Source organism: Martes martes, assembly GCF_963455335.1.
Source record: "Martes martes genome assembly, chromosome: 1".
Classification (NCBI taxonomy): domain Eukaryota; kingdom Metazoa; phylum Chordata; class Mammalia; order Carnivora; family Mustelidae; genus Martes; species Martes martes.
Genome location: NC_137888.1, coordinates 181181190 through 181201768, shown reverse-complemented (window position 1 = coordinate 181201768; position 20579 = coordinate 181181190). Strand labels below are relative to the sequence as shown.

At 36.8% G+C, this 20579-nt stretch overlaps 1 protein-coding gene across 1 annotated transcript in view; it reads right to left on the bottom strand.

The window, feature by feature from the left end:
• Nucleotides 1–19275, bottom strand: part of TMF1 (TATA element modulatory factor 1) — a 34348-nt gene extending 15073 nt beyond the window's left edge. Inside the window, exons 1-8 of the mRNA XM_080815393.1 lie at nucleotides 18872–19275; nucleotides 14374–15569; nucleotides 12501–12604; nucleotides 11542–11668; nucleotides 8720–8825; nucleotides 2275–2417; nucleotides 1872–2038; nucleotides 1431–1587 (exon numbers count right to left, since the gene is read on the bottom strand). Coding sequence (XP_080671519.1) covers nucleotides 1431–1587; nucleotides 1872–2038; nucleotides 2275–2417; nucleotides 8720–8825; nucleotides 11542–11668; nucleotides 12501–12604; nucleotides 14374–15569; nucleotides 18872–19013 — 2142 coding nt within the window. The 5' untranslated portion in view covers nucleotides 19014–19275. The remainder of the gene's footprint in view (nucleotides 1–1430; nucleotides 1588–1871; nucleotides 2039–2274; nucleotides 2418–8719; nucleotides 8826–11541; nucleotides 11669–12500; nucleotides 12605–14373; nucleotides 15570–18871) is intronic.
• Nucleotides 19276–20579: the final 1304 nt, after the last annotated feature.

Sequence of the window (20579 nt, the reverse complement as noted above, 5' to 3'; positions counted from 1 at the left end):
CATGATCCCAGGGTCCTGGGATGGAGCCCTGCATCGGGCTCTCTGCTCGCCAGGGAGCCTGCTTCCTCCTCTCTCTCTCTGCCTGCCTCTCAGCCTGCTTGTGGTCTCTGTCTGTCAAATAAATAAATAAAATCTTTAAAAAAAAATAGTGAAAAAAACAAAAACAAAAACAAATAAATTCCTCCAAAGAAGATGCAATAATATATATACAGTCAGGGGCTCCTGGGTGGCTCAGTCAGTTAAGTGTCCAACTCTTGACTTCTGCTCAGGTCATGATCTCAGAGTTGTGGGGTTGAGCCCGCACTGGGCTCCTCACTCAGAGAGGAGTCTGCTGGAGATTCTCTCTCCCCCTCTCCCACCACATCCCCATAAATAAAGAAATCTTAAAAAAAAAAAAAGATACATATGACCAGTAAGCACATAAAAAGATGCTCAACACCATTAGTCATTAAGGAAATATAAACAAGCATAAAACAATCAGATACCATTTCACACCCACTAAAAGGGCTATATAATGAAAAAAAAATAAAAAAGACAATACCAAATACTGGCAAGAGGAAGACCATCATATACTCATGATGGGAATGTAAAATGGTGCAATTGCTATAGGAAAGTTTGGCAGGTCCTCAAAAAATTATATATAGGGTAACCATATTGACCCGAGAATATATGTCTAGAAGAACTTAAAATAAATGTTCACACAGAAACTTGTAAATGAATGTTATAATTGTGTTATAGCACCATTAATCATAATAATCAAAAAGTGAAAACAACCCCAAATATCTATCAACTGATGATAAGAAAAAGCCTGACAAATTTCAGTTTTCCTCCTCTATCTGAACTACATGGACTCCCACAGATGTTGCGAATAAGCTCAGGACTTCTATAGATTCTCCTAAAATTATAAGCAACGCTTGTATTTATCTCCATATGTGCAATAACACGGTCTTTGCCTTTCATAATATTCTTAATAAGTCTGAAAAGTAAAAAAAAAGGCAATACTAGTACTAAGCATCACTTTAACAATAGTTCAAAACCATACAATTAAGATTGGCACAATCAAGTACTCTTAGAAAAGTGTCCATCCAATAAGGGGCGCCTGGGTGGCTCAGTGGGTTAAGCCTCTGTCTTCAGGTCAGGTCATGATCTCAGGGTCCTGGGATAGAGCCCCGTATCGGGCTCTCTGCTCAGCGGGGAGCCTGCATCCCCCTCTCTGCCTGCCTCTCTGCCTACTTGTGATCTCTCTCTGTCAAATAAATAAATAAGATATTAAAAAAAAGAAAGAAAGAAAGAAAAGTATCCAATAAGATTAGAAAGCAAATTTAGCACGTGTACCGATACATAAAGTTTGATTCAAATAACTAATGTACTCTTTAATTTGCAAAAGCACAAAGTTTTTAAAGACTAATGTAACTCTATCTATTGCTTACTTGAATTGCTAATGTTTCTTGCTGCTGACGGGCTTCTTCTTGGGCCTTCTCTAGTGCAGTAGAAAGTTCTTCTTTAGCTTTCATTTCACGACTTAGAGCAGCTTCCTGGGCTTCACTATCCTTTGCAGCATTGGCTTTGTGGAGATCAGTAAGTTCTCTTAAAAAATTAGATTGATAATTTCTATTTAAGATAGTTAATTACACAGCCATATTAGTAAAGTTTGCATGTGGATTTCCGTAAGTTACACAGTGAGGGAAAGTTCACCACATAATAAACACTGACTACAGTAACGACTCTCTTTTGAACTTGCTTTGACCAGTCAAAAGGACATATATAGCTAAGTTCATAAATATTGTTAGTGATTAGATAACAGAAAATATGTTTTTCAATATCCAATTTTGATCATTTTAAATGGGTTGCATATTTGTTCATTTTCTTACTTGTATGCACTATCCAGAGCAGCCTGAATACTTCGGTTCTTTTCCTCAAGTTCATCCAGGTCTACCTGAAGTCGGCCAAGATCCTTCTCTTGGCGTTCCACCACAGAATTTAGTTTCTTAATGTTTTCTCTATGTTGTTTCTCAACTTCTTCTTTGCCATCAAGGACCTATATTATAAAAATAGACAAAAGCATTTTCAATAAATAACACCATGGTAAATAATTGTATTTCAGGAATCTTTAAGTGTTACAATAATGAAAAATTTTAACACTCACTTATTAAATTGCTTGACAAATTCTTCCCACATGATATACCCTGATAAATTATTCTAAATGTCTTATAAACCATGGCCATTGTTCAGGAAGTAATAACAATATATATTTAGAAAATGGTTAACATTCACCTGTTTTAAATGTTGCAAATCTTCTTCTAGGTCTTTAACTTTTTTGTTCAGCTTTGCAATAATATTTTCATTTTCTTTGTCTTTAGCTCTTAGTTTCTTAATAATGTTAGAATTATGCAGTTGCTGTTTTGAAAGTTTTTCTCCTGGCAATGGCAAAAAAATAAATAAATAAATTTAAACAATGACTCCTTAAGAATCTGGATAGAACGTTTTATCTAACCAGTGACATAAAATGATAGAGTATTTTTAAAATCACAAAATCGTAACCATGAATGTTAAACTGATTTGGACAAGAACCATCCATGAATGCTAAAATTACTAGGTATGGGGCGCCTGGGTGGCTCAGTGGGTTAAGCCTCTGCCTTCAGCTCGGATCATGATCTCGGGGTCCTGAGATCGAGTCCCGCATTGGGATCACTGCTCGGCGGGGAGCCTGCTTCCCCCTCTCTCTCTGCCTGACTCTCTGCCTACTTGTGATCTCTCGGTCTGTCAAAATTAAAAAAAATAATAATAATAAATTAATTAATTAAAATTACTAGGTAGAAGGATGGTAGGTAATAGGATATTTACACCTTAAAAAATCATTCATACCGGGGCGCCTGGGTGGCTCAGTGGGTTAAAACCTCTGCTTTCGGCTCAGGTCATGATCCCAGGGTCCTGGGATCGAGCCCCGCATTGGGCTCTCTGCTCAGCAGGGAGCCTGCTTCCCCCCTCTCTCTCTCTGCCTGCCTCTGTCTCCTTGTGAGCTCTCTCTGTCAAATAAATAAATAAAATCTTTTAAAAAAAAATCATTCATACCTTAAAAAATCATTCCCACATACTACTTATGGCTTATGAAAAGAAAAATGCGCTTTTACAATGGAGAAATCTGGCTGTCACCACCTTAACCAAACATTCAGTTTTGGCATCACCAATTGTGGTATATTATGCATCTACTGATGTAATGGAGAGGTGGGTATACAGTATCAGCAATGATATTTCTTACTAGAAATTTGATCTGAATCTAATCATAAAGAAAGGTATAAACTCCTGAACATGGGGAATATGTAGGACAACTGGCCTGGACTCTACAAAGCCTTCAATGTCATTAAGACAGAGCCATCCTAGATCGGTGGAAGACTAAAAGGACATAATGGTCAAATGCAATACGCAAACTTTGTCTAGATCTTGGGGCAGGACAAATGACCAGGTATAAAAGTCATTTTTTAAAAGATTATTTATTTATTTATTTGACAGAGAGAGAAATCACAAGTAGGCAGAAGTAGGCAGAGAGGCAGCCAGAGAGAGAGGGAGAAGCAGGCTACCTGCTGAGCAGAGAGCCTGATGTGGGGCTCGATCCCAGGACTCTGGGACCATGACCTGAGCCGAAGGCAGAGGCTTAACTCACTAAGCCACCCAGGCATCCCATAAAAGTCATTTTTAAAGACCTTGTAGATAAATAATGAAATACTTGCTGGAGTACTCTTCTGAATTAATACTGATTTTCTTAGGTATGATTATGATTTCATGCTTGTGAAGCAAAATGTACTTGCTTTTGGGAGATGGAGACTCATAAATTTAGGAGTGGACTACAGATTAACTGCAGTATCTACCAAAATTCCAATGGCATATTTCACAAAAATTTTTAAAAATCCTAAAATTCATGTGGAACCACAGAAGACCTCAAACATCCAAAAGCAATCCTTAGCAAGAACAAAACTGAAAGTATCACATTTTCTCATTTTAAAACATGCTATAAAGCTGCAATAATCAAAACAGTATGGTACTGGCACAAAAACATACAGATCAGTGGAACAAAGTAGAGAGCCTAGAAAATCCACATAAAAAATTTAGAAATAAATTTACAGCCAACTAATCTTCAACAAAAATGCCAAGAACACATAGTGGGGAAAGGACAGTCTCATCAATAAACAGTACGGTGAAAACTAGATAATCATATGCAGAATGAAACTAGACCCTATCACACACCAAATACAAAAGTCAACTCAAAATAGATTAAAGATTTAACATACCTGAAACTGTAAAATTACTAGAAGAAAACAAAGGGAAAAAACCTTCTGTCACTGGTCTTGGCAATGATTTTTTTGGGTATGATCCCAAAAGCACAAGCTTTTACAAAAGCAAAAATAGACAACTGGGATTGCATCAAACTAAAAAAATACTGCACAGCAAAGGAAACAATCAATAGACTAAAGAGATATCCTGTAGTATGGAGGAAAATATTTGCAAGCCATACTTCTAATATGGGATTAATATCCAAAATATACAAAGAACTCATACAACTCAACAGCAAAAAACAAATAAGCCAATTAAGAAATGGGCAAAAAATATGAATAGACTTTTTCAAAAGAAGACATATGAATGGCCAGCAGATATGTGAAAAGGTACTCAACGTCACTAGTTGTCAGCGAAATGCAAACCAAAACTATAATGAGATATCACACCTGTTAGGATACCTATTATTAACAAGACAAATGATAAGAACTGGCACAGATGTGGAGAAAAAGGAACCTTGGTATACTACTGGCAAGAATATAAATTGGTACAGACACTATGGAAAACAACTTCGAGATTACTCAAAAAATTAACAATAGACTACTATATGATGCAACAATCTCACTTCTAGGTATATATCCAAAGGAAATAAAATCAGTATCTCAGAGATATGTACACTCTGTAGCATTATTCACCATATCCAAGTAACCTAAGTGTCCATCAATGGATTAATGGATAAAGAAAATGTGTTGTGCACAGAAATACAGAGAATTATAAGAGAATACTATGAAGATTATATATGCCAACAAACTGGACAACTTAGGAAAAAAAGGGATAAATTCCTAGAAACATTGGGGCGCCTGGGTGGCTCAGTGGGTTAAGCCGCTGCCTTCAGCTCAGGTCATGATCTCAGGGTCCTGGGATCGAGCCCCGCATCGGGCTCCTTGCTCAGTGGGGAGCCTGCTTCTCTCTCTGCCTCTGCCTGCCTCTCTGCCTACTTGTCATCTCTGTCTCTCTCTCTGTCAAATAAATAAATAAAAATCTTTAAAAAAAAAAAAATTCCTAGAAACATAAAATCTCCCGAAACTGAATCAGAAAGAACAAGAAAACCCGAACACGCCAATTGCTAGTAACAATATTGAATTGGTAGACAGAAGACTCCTCTCAAAAGACCAGCAGGTCCTCACAGGTGAATTCTGCCATTTATTTTTTTTTATTTTTTTAAAAGATTTTATTTATTTATTTGACAGACAGAGATCACAAGTAGGCAGAGAAGCAGGCAGAGAGAGAGAGGGGGAAGCAGGCTCCCCACCGAGCAGAGAGCCCGATGCAGGGCTTGATCCCAGGACCCTGAGATCATGACCTGAGCCGAAGGCAGAGGCTTTAACCCACTGAGCCACCCAAGCGCCCCGAATTCTGCCATTTAAAAAAGAATTAATACCTATTCTTCAAATGTATTCAATGAGGCCAGCATTATCCTGATACCAAAACCAAAGCCACACACACAAAACTAAATTACAGGCCAATATCTATGATGAACATAGATGTAAAAATCCTCAACAAAATATTAGCAAACTGAATTCAACAATACATTAAAAGGATCACGTGATATGATTTCAATTACATGCGGAATCTAAAACACAACAAAAAAACAAACAAGCAAACAGAAAACTCTCAAAAAGGGGGGGGGGGAAAGGTGGCTACTGAAGGGGAAGTGGGGGTGAAGGACTGAAATAGGTGAGAGGGAATAAGAGGTACAAACTTCCAGTTATAAAATAAAGAAGTCAGAGAAATAAAAATTGCAGTATAGTGAATATAGTTAATAAAACTGTAGTAATGTTATACAGTGACAGATGGCTGATATATTTATGGTGAGCACTGAGTAAAGAATTGTTGAATCACTATGTTGTACACCTGAAACTAATATAACACTGTATGTAATTATATTTGAATAAAAAATTATACTGTATATACAAATGTGTAACTTGTCTTTGCTATCTAAAATTGTGACTATTTTCCCAGTTCCTTAAATATTCTAAAAAAGAAAAAAGCAGCATATGTGTATATAAAGTAATATTATTTAGCCTTGAAAAGGAAGAAAACCCTGCCATTTGTGATAATGTGGATGAAAACAGAGGTTGAAATAAGCCAGACTCAGATACTGCATGATCTTACTTATATGTGGAATATAAAAAAGTTGAACTCATAAAAGCAGAGAATAGAATGCTGGTTACCAGGGATGGGGGAAATGTGGAAATATTGGTCAAAGGGTACTAAGTTTCAGTTATGCAGATGAATAAATTCTGCAGATGTGATGTACAGAATGGTGATTACAGTTAATAATACTATATTATACACTTGAAATTTGCTACGAGAATTGATCGTAGGTGTTCTCATCACATAAAAAGATGATAACTATATGAGGTGATTGATAAATCAATTAGTATGATTGTGGTAATCACTTCATAATCTATATGTGTATCAAAATTATATAAAATTCTTATTACTCAATTATACCCCAATAAATCTGGAAAAAAAATTTAGGGGTGAAATGTTATATCTGTCACCTACCTTCAAATGATTTGGCAAAAGGAAAGTGCATGTGTGTGCAGAAAGATATGAAGCAGGTCTGCATAGGTGTTAATAATTGATGAAGCAACATAATAAAATAATCAGCTATTCATTGTTGTGTACTTTCAGCTCGTAGTCTTTCAGATTTTCAACTGTGAATGTAAAAATATTTCTGGGGGAGAGGCACTTGGATGGCTCAGTCAGTTAAGCATCTGCCTTTGGCTTGGGTCATGATCTCAGGGTCCTGGGATGGAATCACACATCAAGCCCCACATGGGGCTCCTTCCTCAGCAGGGAATCTGCTCCTCTCTCCTTCTGCTCTCCGCCCCCCACCCCGAACTTGTATGCGTTCTCAAATAAATCAATAAAATCTTTAAAAAATATATACTTCTGAGGGATACAGAAGCAGTAAGTAAATAATCCCATATGAGATCATGGTATTTTCAGTATAACGAAATTAATTAAGCAAAAGAGAACATCATCCCACTTCCTACCTAAATTAATAAATACCAAAACAATGACACTTGATATAAATAAATATTTTTTTAAATTATGAAACCATGCACACAGCCCTCTCTTCAGTTTCTAGTGTTGTAACACAGGCAGTTCAAAACCTCAGCATGTCTTGAGATAATGTGTTTTATCAATCTTCCCTTCATTCTGTTGCAGTGCTTAGACTGTGCTTTGTAATTATCTGTGTAGTTATATTTCCCTCTCATTAAATTGTAAATTCCTAAAAGACAGGGAGTGTGATAATGTATTACTGTATCAAACAAAGTATCTGGCACACTAACTGTTAAATACTACCTGAATAAATGAAAAAGAAAAATTGGGTAAAACTAACTTTTTCAAATACACTGATTGTGTCCAATTCTTTTCAAACACTTACTCTGGAAATTCTCTTTAGTTCAATGATTAGAAATGTTCATTCCACCACTACTTGTAATTTAATTTTAGAAATAAATGTACATTAGGAAAAGACTAAAATAAATTATAGTATATATAGCCATGTAATGGACTTTAATACAGCCATTAATAATGCTAGCAAAGCATTTAACAGCATAGGAAAATGTAAAATAATTATAAACATGTAAAAGATTACAAATTAAATACATGACCTTAATTGTGCTTAACAATGTATTAAAAACAATTTTAAAAAGGAACTAAAAGAAATTGATAGTTCCTTATAAAACCAGATTATGATCTCTTTTTTTTCTTCCTACGCCTCCTAAAACTTCAAAAATTTCTGCAAGTAACAAGAGTTATTCTCAGAACTAGAAAAACCTTAAGAGGAAAAGAAAAACTCACTTAATCACCTTTTCCAAAACTACCTTCTTCCCTATAATACATACAGAAGTTAATCCAGTGTCTATTTATAATAATTTATCCCATGAAGGATATTTAATTTCTATAACCTTGCTAATTTTAGGTCTTTTCATAGAGTGCTAAGTAACTTAAAAATTAAAACAAGAATATAATGAAAAGTTCACTATCAAACAACCAAACAATATGATGATACTACATACTACTCAAGCTAGAGATTCAGATACTATATAAACTCCAGGATTATAACCTTCAAATATCTTGGGTTACATAACAGGCTCTAAAACCTGTTAAAACCTTTTATATGAAAGCACAAATATTTATTTTTCAGCAAGTTATTTTTTTTTAATCTCCCTAGAAACAAAAGGCTACATACATGCATCTCTGCCTCTGTTCACACTGCTCCCCATTCTTCCATAAATTGTCACCTACCATTTCTGAGGTTTAAGCACAAATCTTTCTTGCTTCCAATTATTTTTTATTGGGAAGTAGCAGCTAATGACGTGGCAAGCATTTCCCTTGTTACAGTATTTTTCATAGTTAACTAAATACGCACCTTCTTCCATTAATCCTCGGATCTGTTCATCTTTCTCTTTCAAAAGATCTGAAGTCTCACTACTATTTAATCTAGTAGCAAGTTCTTCCTTTATACTTTTAATTTCCTAATTACAAAAAAAAAAGAATGTGAATACCATAAAGAATTTCACTCTGGGCATATTTTTCAATTTTTTCCATATTCAAAGAAGTCATCAATAATGAAATTCTCGATAAAGATCTGTTAAGTTTTATTCTGTTAAACTGAGTTTATTACCTCAGTTAATTAAGCAAACAGTTTGAAAACAACATAAAAGGGGCGCCTGGGTGGCTCAGTGGGTTAAAGCCTCTACCTTCTGGCCGTGATCCCAGGATCCTGGGATTGAGCCCCTCATCGAGCCCCTCATCAAGCCCTGCATCAAGCCCCGCATCAAGCCCCGCATCGTGCCCTCTGCTCAGCCCTCTGCTCGGCATTCACCGCCCCACACCCGCCTGCCTCTCTGCCTACTTGTGATCTGTCTAATAAATAAATAAAATCTTAGAAAATAAAATAAAATAAATAAAATGTTAAAAAAAAAGAGAGAACAACATAGAAAACTTGAACTCAGATATAAACAGGTTTTAATATGGAAATGCAAATGAGAATAAGTTAACTTTCAAAACATTTCTTGAGTACCTCTATACACATATTATCAGGTTAAGCATTATATTTGGAACAACATATTTCTCCATTTTTCACTTTATTTCTTTTCCTCATCTAAAATTTGTACTTGCTAGTGCATTGTGGGAAATGTGGGAAAACATAATTATATAAGGTTCAATCTACTTTAATAAAGCAGAGATTCAGCACAAACACGTTAAGACAGTTTATCTCTTAAAACAATAAATGGAGGGGCGCCTGGGCGGCTCAGTGGGTTAAAGCCCCTGTCTTCAGCTCAGGTCATGATCCTGGGGTCCTGGGATTGAGCCCCATATTGGGCTCTCTGCTCAGTGGGGAGCCTGCTTCCCTTCCTCTCTCTCTGCCTGCCTCTCTGCCTACTTGTAATCTATCAAATAAATAAATAAAATCTTAAAAAAAAACCCCCAAAAATGGAAATGTGAAAAGTGTTCTATGATTTAAAATAAGGTTTTAAGCAATGATCTGAAACCAAACAGCTAAAAACAACTATTAGGTACTTGAACCATGCTTTGTACCTATTGTCATTTTATCCTCACAACAATCCTATGAAGGAAGTACTTTATTCAACTACACAAATAAGAAAACTAAGACAACACAAGACTGAATAAACTTTGAAGGTCAGATTGCTATTAAGTGGTAGAGTTTAACTTGAAACCAGGTTTATGAGTCCACAAAGCCCATGCTCTGAACCATCCACAACACTGCTGTGCATTTTTCAGCTGTCAAAATTTGATTCACCCATCAAGGCCCAGTAAGACTATCCTGCCTTCCATGAAACTTTCCTCAATTCCCCTGGTCAGACTTTATCCTCTGTGACACCATTCCAAACTGTTTATTTGTCTTTCTCTGTAATTTATTTCATTCTGCCTAGTCCTACATAGGTGTTGACATTATCTGTTTTCCGTCATTAGAAAAGCCAACTCTTCACTTAAGGTACTTAAATTCACCTTGAATTTCCTACAGATCCTAAGTTTGGAGTGGGGGGGTTCATACATAGCAGTACACAAAAAACGTGTTAAAACTTGAGGTCCAAGCTTTTCCCCACCTATAGCCAACGGTTTGAGTCTAATTTAGATCTACAATTCAAAGTACATTATAGAAAACAAGCATTACTTAAAACCTAATTTCTCAGTTAGACTGGTCTAGATGTAATACAGTAGGGATAAGAAGAGGTAAGTTGGTTAGGTAGTCTCAGGTTATTGTCAGTATCTGAAACAAGCCAGCTAATTAAAGCAACCTAAGCAGAAGAAAGTCTATGACTTATTTCTCTTCTGTAAGAGTATACAAAGAAAAAATATAAATATTAACACTGGTCAAGAAGAAGGAGAGCAACTTAACTGAGAAGGGCAAATGATGAGAAACACTATTAATAGTTGAGATAGAAGAAATAATTACTAACCTTAGCTGGTTACCTATTTCTGAAATAGCCAACGGCTACAAATTTTAAGAATTAGAACAATGATTCCCAAACAGGAGTGACTAAGCTCTCAAGAGGATATTTGGCAAAGTCTGCCAACATTTTCAATTATCTTAACTCAGGAAAGGGTCTGATGGATGTGCACTGGGAGATGGGGAGGAGAGGGTGACACTGGTGTCTTGTAGGTAGAGGTCTGGATGCTGGTAAACACCCTACAATGCAAAGAAAAGTCCCATACAGCATAAAATCATCCAGCCCAAAATATGAATAGTGCTGAGAAGAAATCTTGTATTAGGATAAATCAATATGCTTCACAAGAGTCACTAACCCTTACAATTTTTTTGTTTTAAAATTATTTTGACTTGAAGAAGTACATATATGTCTGAAGTGATTTGACAGTAATAAATGAGAGTAATGATATATTTTTTTAATTTACACAGTGCCTTTTAGATTTAATTGTTACATATTTTAATGAAATTATCATTTATGAAAATTATTCTAATGATCCTAGCTATGTATCTTGCAAGGACTTATAGATAGATTATACAAATACTGGCTTAGATTCTTTTAAAACATCAAGAACCTATAAGTCTAAAGCTATTAAAAAATCTACAATTTAAATGTTAATATACTATACGGTATCCTTTAATTTTACTTCTTTTTTTCCATACCAAAATATTATGAATGCATCCCTCAAAAATCCATTTTTGTCCAGAATTTAATTAGTACTATTTTTAACTTTCATTACCTTTTTAGCAGCATCTCTCTCTTTGCAGGCTAGCTGAACTTTCTTTTCTGCTTCTGCAATTCTTTGAGTAAATTCATCTTTCAAGGAAGTAATGCTGCTGCTTTCTTCTTTCACTCTAAACATTTCACTAAATTAAAAACAACAGACACAGAGATACTTGTTTACACATTCCTAGGTAAGAAGATGAGTGCAGTTTGCAAAATGAAAACAACATCGTCTTCAACATATACCTTACTAAAACAGATTAGTTTTAGCCTTGTTACTTTCAAGAAAAAAAGCACCTGATTAATTTATTTTAAAACACCTAAACAAAAACCCATTAGAAAATGAAAATGTCACCAATATTTGATGTGTAAAAGATAAACAAAATTTTTCTTTTTTGAATCTATTACATTTTACTAATCACCTCCTTAGAGCAAATATTCAGTGGTTTTTTTAATATCACAGTTTTCTTTAAATATATGTTTTAAATCTCTAATCCTAAAAGGTAAAATGGTTTTTGTGTTATTTTTGCAAAATCTCTCTCTTCAATGCCAAAGGTAATATGATAAAGATAATTTGAGGAGAAAAGAAATCTCTATGGTGAGAATTTAAAAACTACTGCATTTCCTTTCTTTTTTTTTCTTTTCTTTTTTTTTTTTTTTTTTTAAGATTTTATTTATTTATTTGTCAGAGAGAGAGAAAACAAGCAGGGAAAGTGGCAGGCAGAAGGAGAAGCAGGCTCCCGGGTGAGCAAGAAGCCCAACGTGAGACTTGATCCCAGGACCGTGGAATCATGACCTGAGCCAAAGCAGACACTTAACTGACTGAGCCACCCAGTTATCCTACTATTCTATTTTCAATAATTATACACAAGTTAAATTTTAAGCATTTTAGTTTAAAATACAGTCTTACATAATAACCAAGTATTTGGGCCTCTACAAAACATATAAAATTTTTCACATTTGTAAAATACTTACTCTTTCAGATTATCATAGGCTTCTTCTAGAAGTGCTTTTTCTTTACTAAGAGATAATAACTGAGCCTCCCTTTTATCCAGTTTCTCATTCAGAAATTCAACTCTCTGAATAAGGAGAATACACAAAAGTCAAACATTTAACCTTAAAAAAAGAAAACTACTTCTATATGCAGGTGATGAGTTGTAAAGGTAACCTAATCACTGTAATAAATAAAACAGCATTTTCTCATAAAAAGAATTAAAAACAATATTGAGAACACACTGGATTCAGAACAAGAACTCATACATTGCTGGTAGGAGACTATATATTAGTACAACCACATACCTGGTAGGAGTATAAATTAGTAAACCACTTTGGAAAACAATTAGACAACATCTAGCTGAAGATCTTAATGTAGAAAATTCTTTTAGATATATTTTAGAGGAGAAAACTCTTGCATAAATATACAAGAATATTTATAAGTTTGTTATAGCAAAAATCTCAGAAAGGTGTGCACATCCACCAAAAGAGGAAGGAAGCTAGAGAAAATAAAAAAAGAAAGATCCAAGAAGGGCTTTAAAGCCTTCCATAATATTCTGTATTTTAGCTAGGCAGTGGATATACAAGTGTGTGTCTGTTACTCCATTTTATTCTTTAATCCAAATATGTAACATGTAACTTTTTTTTTAGTATGATACTTTGCATTTAAAAAATAAAACCAATTTAATAAAATCCATACGAATGTAACTTTAAAATCTCCAGAATATATCAGTATAAAGCTAAACAAAAAGGAATGGTTAGAATATCTTACCCTTAGGTCTTGCTGATGTAGTGATTAACTTGAATATGAGGGGAGAAATGATGCTTTTACGCAGTAAAAAAAATAGTCCTACCTGATTGAGGTCTAGGATAATTTAGAAATCACTTACCTTCTGAAAGTAGCTCAAAAATATCTTACTGATATTAAATAGTGTTAGTTTCAGGAATTCAAACTGCTACTATAGTTAGAGCATGGCATTTCATTTGTGAATAATATTAAACCTAGGTAACAGAATCTGGCACTTTTTTTTACATTAAATAATTCAATACACGGCACTTACAGGACATTTCTTCAAGACATCCTATATCTCAGAGGAGTCTATTAAAGATGCCAAATCCAACTCAATTTCTACATCTAAAAATCACAGGAAAAACCAAAACTGTGACTTAATGTTAAAGAATTTACACCACTTTCCTTTTATATGTATTAGGTAGAAGCAATTTGTCATTTCTAAGCAATACCATTGCTTCTTGGACATTTCCTATTCTTATTCATGTAAGATAGCTATCGGGGAAACATCAAAATAACATAAAAGAGAAAACAAACAAGTAATTAGTAACAACAGAAACACATTAATAAATAATTAAAGACCACATTTTTTTCATTTAAGTTTTGCTACAAATAATATGAACAGTGAAAATTTTTTTGATGTGGGAAAAACCATACATTTGTATTCATTTCAGGACCTTTACCTACAAAGGATTTAAAGATATCTGTTACCTTAAGATAATCCTTTGTAAAATGACAAATTAACGAGCACAGCATACAAGAATTTTAAGGTGAAAGGACTCAACAGTGATGGTGCAAGATGGAAACCTTTTTATGCTTAGTTATATTGAAATGTCAATTTATGTTATCATAGTTGTCTCAGAGAAATTTCAAATAATTTAGTATCAATAAATCAACTTTAAAATCCTTAATGCCACATTTAAATGTCAAAATGCCTGCCTTTTTAAATCAGTACAAATCATTATACAACACTGAATGTTAAAAATAAACAACTAAAAGAAAACAAACAATGATTTAATCTCTGGAAAGCATATCCCCAAATCTCCTTCCAGACTCTAGAGTTACCTTGCAAACATCTTCCTTTTCAGAATGCGCTTCCGGCTTACTTTCAGCAGCTTCACGCTCCTCAGCCACCTTGTCTAAGAGAGTATGTCCCTCATTTATTGGTGTAGCAGAAACCAAAATATCAGGCTGTTCACAATTAACAGGTGTTGCACTTCGTCCACTTTCTTCCATTTCCGTTTCCTCCGTGGGTACAATTAATGTTTCATTCACTTCTTCTTCAGATTTTCCTTCAACAGATTCATTTATTTTAGTTTTGGGAGTTGAAGGATTAACTATAATAGGTACTAAAGCATATCCCTTGCCTGACAGTTCATCATCTGAATTGATTTCACTTACACTACGGCTATCTAATGACTGTACACTAAACGAGTCTATTCTTTCAAACGCATCAGATGAGCAGCAACTCTCGGTGAGTTTTTGGAAATCATCTAAACGATTATATTCAGGACAGGCAGATGCTGAGAGAAGCTGAAAAGATGTCTGCATCAAGTGAAGACTTGATTTGGAATCTGTAGTCTCTTGTCTCGAACTTGCTGAGCTCTCACTTATTACACTTTCATGATCTAAAACTTCAATGTCACTGGTGGTAGAAGTACCGGACGAGAAGGTGCTAACAGGAGGCGAAGGTGTGTTACTCTGTCTGTCCTCATGTTTTTGTTCCTTAGGTTCCAAAGCCATGTCTTTCGTGTCTGCTGCAGACATATTAGATATGTTTTCTCTAGTTGTTTTCACATTAATTACACTTTCAGACACTTTCAAACGTACAGTTGACACCTTCATATCAGATTCTTTATTAACAGTTTCTTCATGCTTGCCCTCAGTTTTAGGTGACAGAGCATCTACTGCTGGAGTTTCCTCTGATGCAGATGGGGTAGAGTCTTTTACTTTTGACTCAGTTGTTTCAGATGTTCTTGACTGTCCAGCGTGCAAGGATTCCTGTAAAGTGCTCTTCACTTCTTCTTCTGGTCGTTGTGATTTAGCTGGTGGTTTTGACACCACTGGACTCTTCTGAATGGTCTGAACATCCGTTGGAGAGAGAAAGGCACTGAAGAAATTTTCAGATTCATCCACCACAGTTCTCCGAACTGGCTTTGTAATTGCTTTAGGAGAGGCTACCGGCTGACTCTGAGGTTCAGTGTTTGACTTTAACCCCCAGGTTGAAGAATCCCATCCTCCACTGACGGGAGTACTTATTCCTTTGACAAAATAAAATAAACAAATAAATAACTATTTTATGTTAATATTATAACCATTATAAGTCAATATAAATAAAGTTTAAAAAAAGGAAATTTATGGAATACAACCTATAATTTGGACCTGTTAAGAACCCTGCTTACTGTGTAATTCATTAGTTCATTGTTGAACTTTGGCCCTTAAAAAGGAAAACTGATACGGATCTGCCCAAAAGGAACTAGGAGCAAAGATTAGAGACCAAAATGGACCTGGCCTACCAGAAGCAAGTATGTTATAACATTAACACATTAAGGGAGTACCAGTATATGTTCCATAACTCATGCTAAGTCTAAGACACACATCATGCATCTCACAATAGGCAGTACCCTCACTTACAGGTCATGCATGAGTAATCATACCAAACTGACCCTACCTTCTATTCAGTTAGTTTAATTTTATCCATCTATTAATTTTATTCTCCTAATATCAGTAATAAAATATGGTTATGAGTTAGACAGAGGGTAACATTCAAAAACTAAACTCAACATACTGATGACATATGTTCTTTCCCAAAGATCAAAGTAAACTGATGGGAACAGTACCTTCTAGAGGACAAATTCACTTTTATCTACTTAATGACAAGCTCATTCTCCAAGTGTCACTCTCCAAACCCACTCTATGAGAAAGTTTTGTTCCCTTCCTAAATTCCAAATTTAGGAGGAATTTAGAAGGTCTTATGAATTTCAGAGCCACCTAGCTGGCTCAGTCAGTGGAGCATGTACTTCAATCTCAGGGTTGGGGGTTCGAGCCCCACATGGGGTATAGAGGTTACTTATAAATAAAATCTAAACGGGGTGCCTTGGTGGCTCAGTCAGTTAAGCTTCCAGCTCTTCATCTCAGCTCCATTCTTGATCTCACAGCCAGAGTTCCAGCCCCACACTGGGCATGGCACCCAGTGTGGAGCCTACTTTAAAAAAATAATAAATCAATAAAATAAAGCCTAAAAAAAGGTCACATGAATTTCAAAGATGTTCATTTTTAAAGAAGTATTGGTTTTTTTTTTTAATATATGTGTAGATGGTAGTTTACATTATGCCTTTTTAAAAAAGTACACTAAGGAGAAAATAACTCCTGGGTAAAAAAAGATAATTCAGTCACAGAAATACATGCTACTAAAAAACCCAATGATAAACAAAAATGATATATTTACTAAAATATTTAAAGCATTTCTTTTAAGAAAATTATTTTTTCTAAATTCAAAAGTGGCTGAGCAGAATTAACAAAAATTTTGCACAATTAGAAGTTGGTGGGGCGTGAACAAGCACTGAAAAGCTCCTAAAAACTATTAAGCCCTAAATTAAAGTCTATCCCACAATATGGCTTCAGATGTATAGAAGTATGTAGGAAACTCCAGTTTGGGGTCAGTTTTATACCCATTGGTTTAGTATATGAAAACACTGAAAAAAAAAAAAAGGAAAAAGCCAAAAGTAAAGATGTAAATGAACAAGCAAGATTAAGGGTGCTAATTAGCTTAATTTAGTAGGTCATCTTAATGAACTACAAAAGTTAAATTTGCCTCTTGAAGAAACTGAAGAATGTTTTATATAAATTCCAGGGGTCATCAGATATCCACTGGTCATCTTTGAGTAAAGCAATGTAAAACACAGGTGATCAATAAGTATTCACGGCATTTCACTAAATCTGAGTCTATTCTGGATAACCTATTTTGAAAAATGAATCATATAGACTGATACGGGAAACAAAGGCAAATTCTTAACAAAGAAAAATTCTTAACAAAGAAAAATTCTTAAATTTCCTTACTACTAGCAGCCCATTGACAAGTCCTTGAAACTGGCAGAGTTCCTTTAGGAACTCAGCTGCCTCAATGTTAATAGTTGGCTAAGGGCAAAAGGAAATCTTAGCCAGATTCCCCAGACCCTGTAAGTCTACTCTAAAATATAAAAATTCGTTTAGAAATCTCTTTTATCACTATCTCCAAGATACATGTGGGCAATCATCCTCCCAAAGATATGACCCACCGATATACATCTGAAGAGTCTCACGACTGCGTTTTTACTAAACAGTAATAAATGACCTTCTCCTAACTACAGCTAGCCCCACTTGAAGGTATAAAATGGGCCACTCATGACCCCGGTGCAGCTCTTTCTGCCCATGGGTCCTGTCCCTGCGCTTTAATAAAACCACCAAGAATTCTTTCTTGGATGTGAGCTTCAAACCCTAACATCTTTCTTACATCATAGAGGATTCAAGCCCCAGATTTCAGAAAATGAGTATCCTTATATCTAAAGTTTATACTCTGTCTCTTCTAAAGTTTAGTAATTCAAAATGCAGGGTATCTGTGAAAGAGGAAGTTGAGATACTCCAACAAAGTCCTATAGCATCTTGTATAAGGTAGTAAGATCATGACATACAGCCATGGGCCAAAAATATCTTAAAATGAGGTACCTCCAACTTAGGTCCTGACTTTTCAAAGATGTAAATTTAAAAACAAATCGGAAAGAATTAGTCAACAATCACTTATTCTTTTTTCACAGCGGTTCTGAGCCCCCACCCCAATGCAAATTTTTACCCCTCATACCAAAATGCGGAGCTGTTTCTTAGACTTAGAGCCAAAGCAGCCGAAGACCCTTGTAAGATTCAGCTCAAGAAATCTGCAAAGGGAGACGCAGCTTTTTGGAAATACAATGGGACGCAACCCAAAACTCCTGGGCCGGCTCGCACGGGTGATACCTCCACCATATTCTGCCCCTCCCCTGCTGTGTAGCCTGAGGAAGCTACTCTGCCTCTCTCAGCCCCGTTTTCCCCTTCTGTAAAACACGGACTGTAACCAACCTAACTGGGGGAGCTGTCTGGAAAATGGGAAAGCCATAAAAAAGCACATTCCGCGCCACCAAGCACAGAGTGCTCATTAAGGGGCAGGGACTGTTCCTCCTGTCCCGGCTGATGGACTTCAGATGCTGGCTCCTCAGTGTCCGGGGCGCGCAGCAATCCCAGTTTCTGGGTGCTCGCGCCCCGGGCTACGTCGAGAGAGGGCGGGGCACAAGCCCGACAAATCGCGACCCGGACTTCCGAGGCCCGCGGGACCCGCACCCGGGGCCACAGGTACCGGGGCCCCCGAGGCTGGGATTTCCCTCAGGAAAGCCGCGAAAACCCACTTCGAGAAAACGAGCCTTTGTGGACGGTTGGGGAAACAGAACTTGCTCAGAACTCCATCAGCGGGGAAGGATCCCTGTCTGCACCTCTTCGCCTGTTTGCCTCCGCGAGCGCAGGGACCCCCGGGGCCCCGCTGCTCTCTCTCCCTTACCTGGCTCCCCGTACGGAATGGTCTCGGCCCAGGCGCTCGGCTCCTCTTCCTGGATATCCAGGACCCTGTCGATGGACTTCTGGGCCTGGGACAGGGCCTGCTTCGCGAAGCTGGAGAGCTGGGAGGCGTTGAACCAACTCATCTCCTCTCCTCAGCCGGCAGCGGCGGCGGCAGCACCAAGCGGGAAGGCCGAGGGCCAGCCGAACGGCCTCAGGCCCGGGGAAGGGTGCACCCGAACGGCCTCGCCCCCTTCTGCACTCAGCGGGACCTGTCAACGGCTGGCCATGACCCCGACCGTCTCCCCCGAGCCCGGGATGTTACCCTCAGCCCTGCCCGCACAGCTGGGACTAAAGGCCTGGACTGCGCATGAGCTGGCTTCTTCCACGTACACAACCACCAAATCCGGGAGCCCAGAGTTCCGTCAATAGACGGAAGAACAGGAGGAGCGCTGACGTCACATCCGGGACCCGAAGCTTGCCATTAGTTACGAAGAACGCAGAACGATTTCTGTTGATACTGATTCCAGGCATAGCACGCAAATCCCTGGGCACAGAGAAGCTCTGTGGCTACTAGCAGAGGTAGAGTCGTCTGGGTGGGAAAGCCAGTTTTCACGCCAGCTCCTTCCTAGGAAGAAGCTCAATGTACTTAAAAGCTAGCCCCTAGCCAGCAAAAAATTTGCAAAGGTAGTTCAGCTTTCCCTATTAGCGCTCCGTCTAGAAATATTTAATCAGTCATGTGTTAACGTGGCCTTCAGGTGGAACCCTGGGTTTGGGTTTGCCTAAAAATACTGGACATTGTATAAGGCCTGATCCAGTCCACCTGATGACGTGGGTAAAAAGGCGTCTTCTGCAAGGTGTTAAAAGTTAGAGCAAGGGTACGGAAGGCACAACCTCTTCACAATGCAGGACCACTCTCGGTCCCAGGCAAAAGAAAACTTGAGAAGCACTAAAACTATTACTCTATTAATGTGCGTTGTGGACATTTAAAATACACCTTTTTCTGCATTCACTCTTCAAACATTTCGCTCTTTGAAAAAGCCCAAATTGCTGTCCTTCCTAATCTGGTCAGTAGCTATGGGATTTGGACACTAGCTTCTGTCAACATTTAAAACCGGATTCCATACAAAAATCCCGATTTCCAGATGCTTTTGAAATATATAAATACCAAAATGGGACAGTTAGTTGAGTTGAGGTCGTTGCCCTTTTGGACAAATAATTTTCACTTCAATTTGCCACAAACCCCACTAATCTTATTAAACCTATTATACCTCCCTGCTGTGATTATTTACATTATCGCCTGTCCCCTATATTTGAGTATTTTACCCCAGTATAAACTATGCCATAATGACTACAAGTAAACATGAAAATAGTTCCCATATCCAGGGTCAGGTATTCAGCTATAATACCATTTACAAATTATTATAGACAAGGTAACCTTTGCAATAATGAATATTCATTTGGACAACCACAATTAAATGAGTATTAAATCAAGCAAGAAATAGGCTATAGTCAACATGTTCTAGATGTCAGGGTGTAATAGTCAAGGTCATTTAAAACTTAATTTTCTTTAGAGGGACATCTTTTTATATGTGGGTGCTTTTTTCTTTAAAACAAGATCAGATTTAAATTCTACCCTTGAGAAGTTATAATCTTCCAATAATTTCATCTAACCAGTAAAAATTTTCATATTAAAACTCTTAATATTTAGT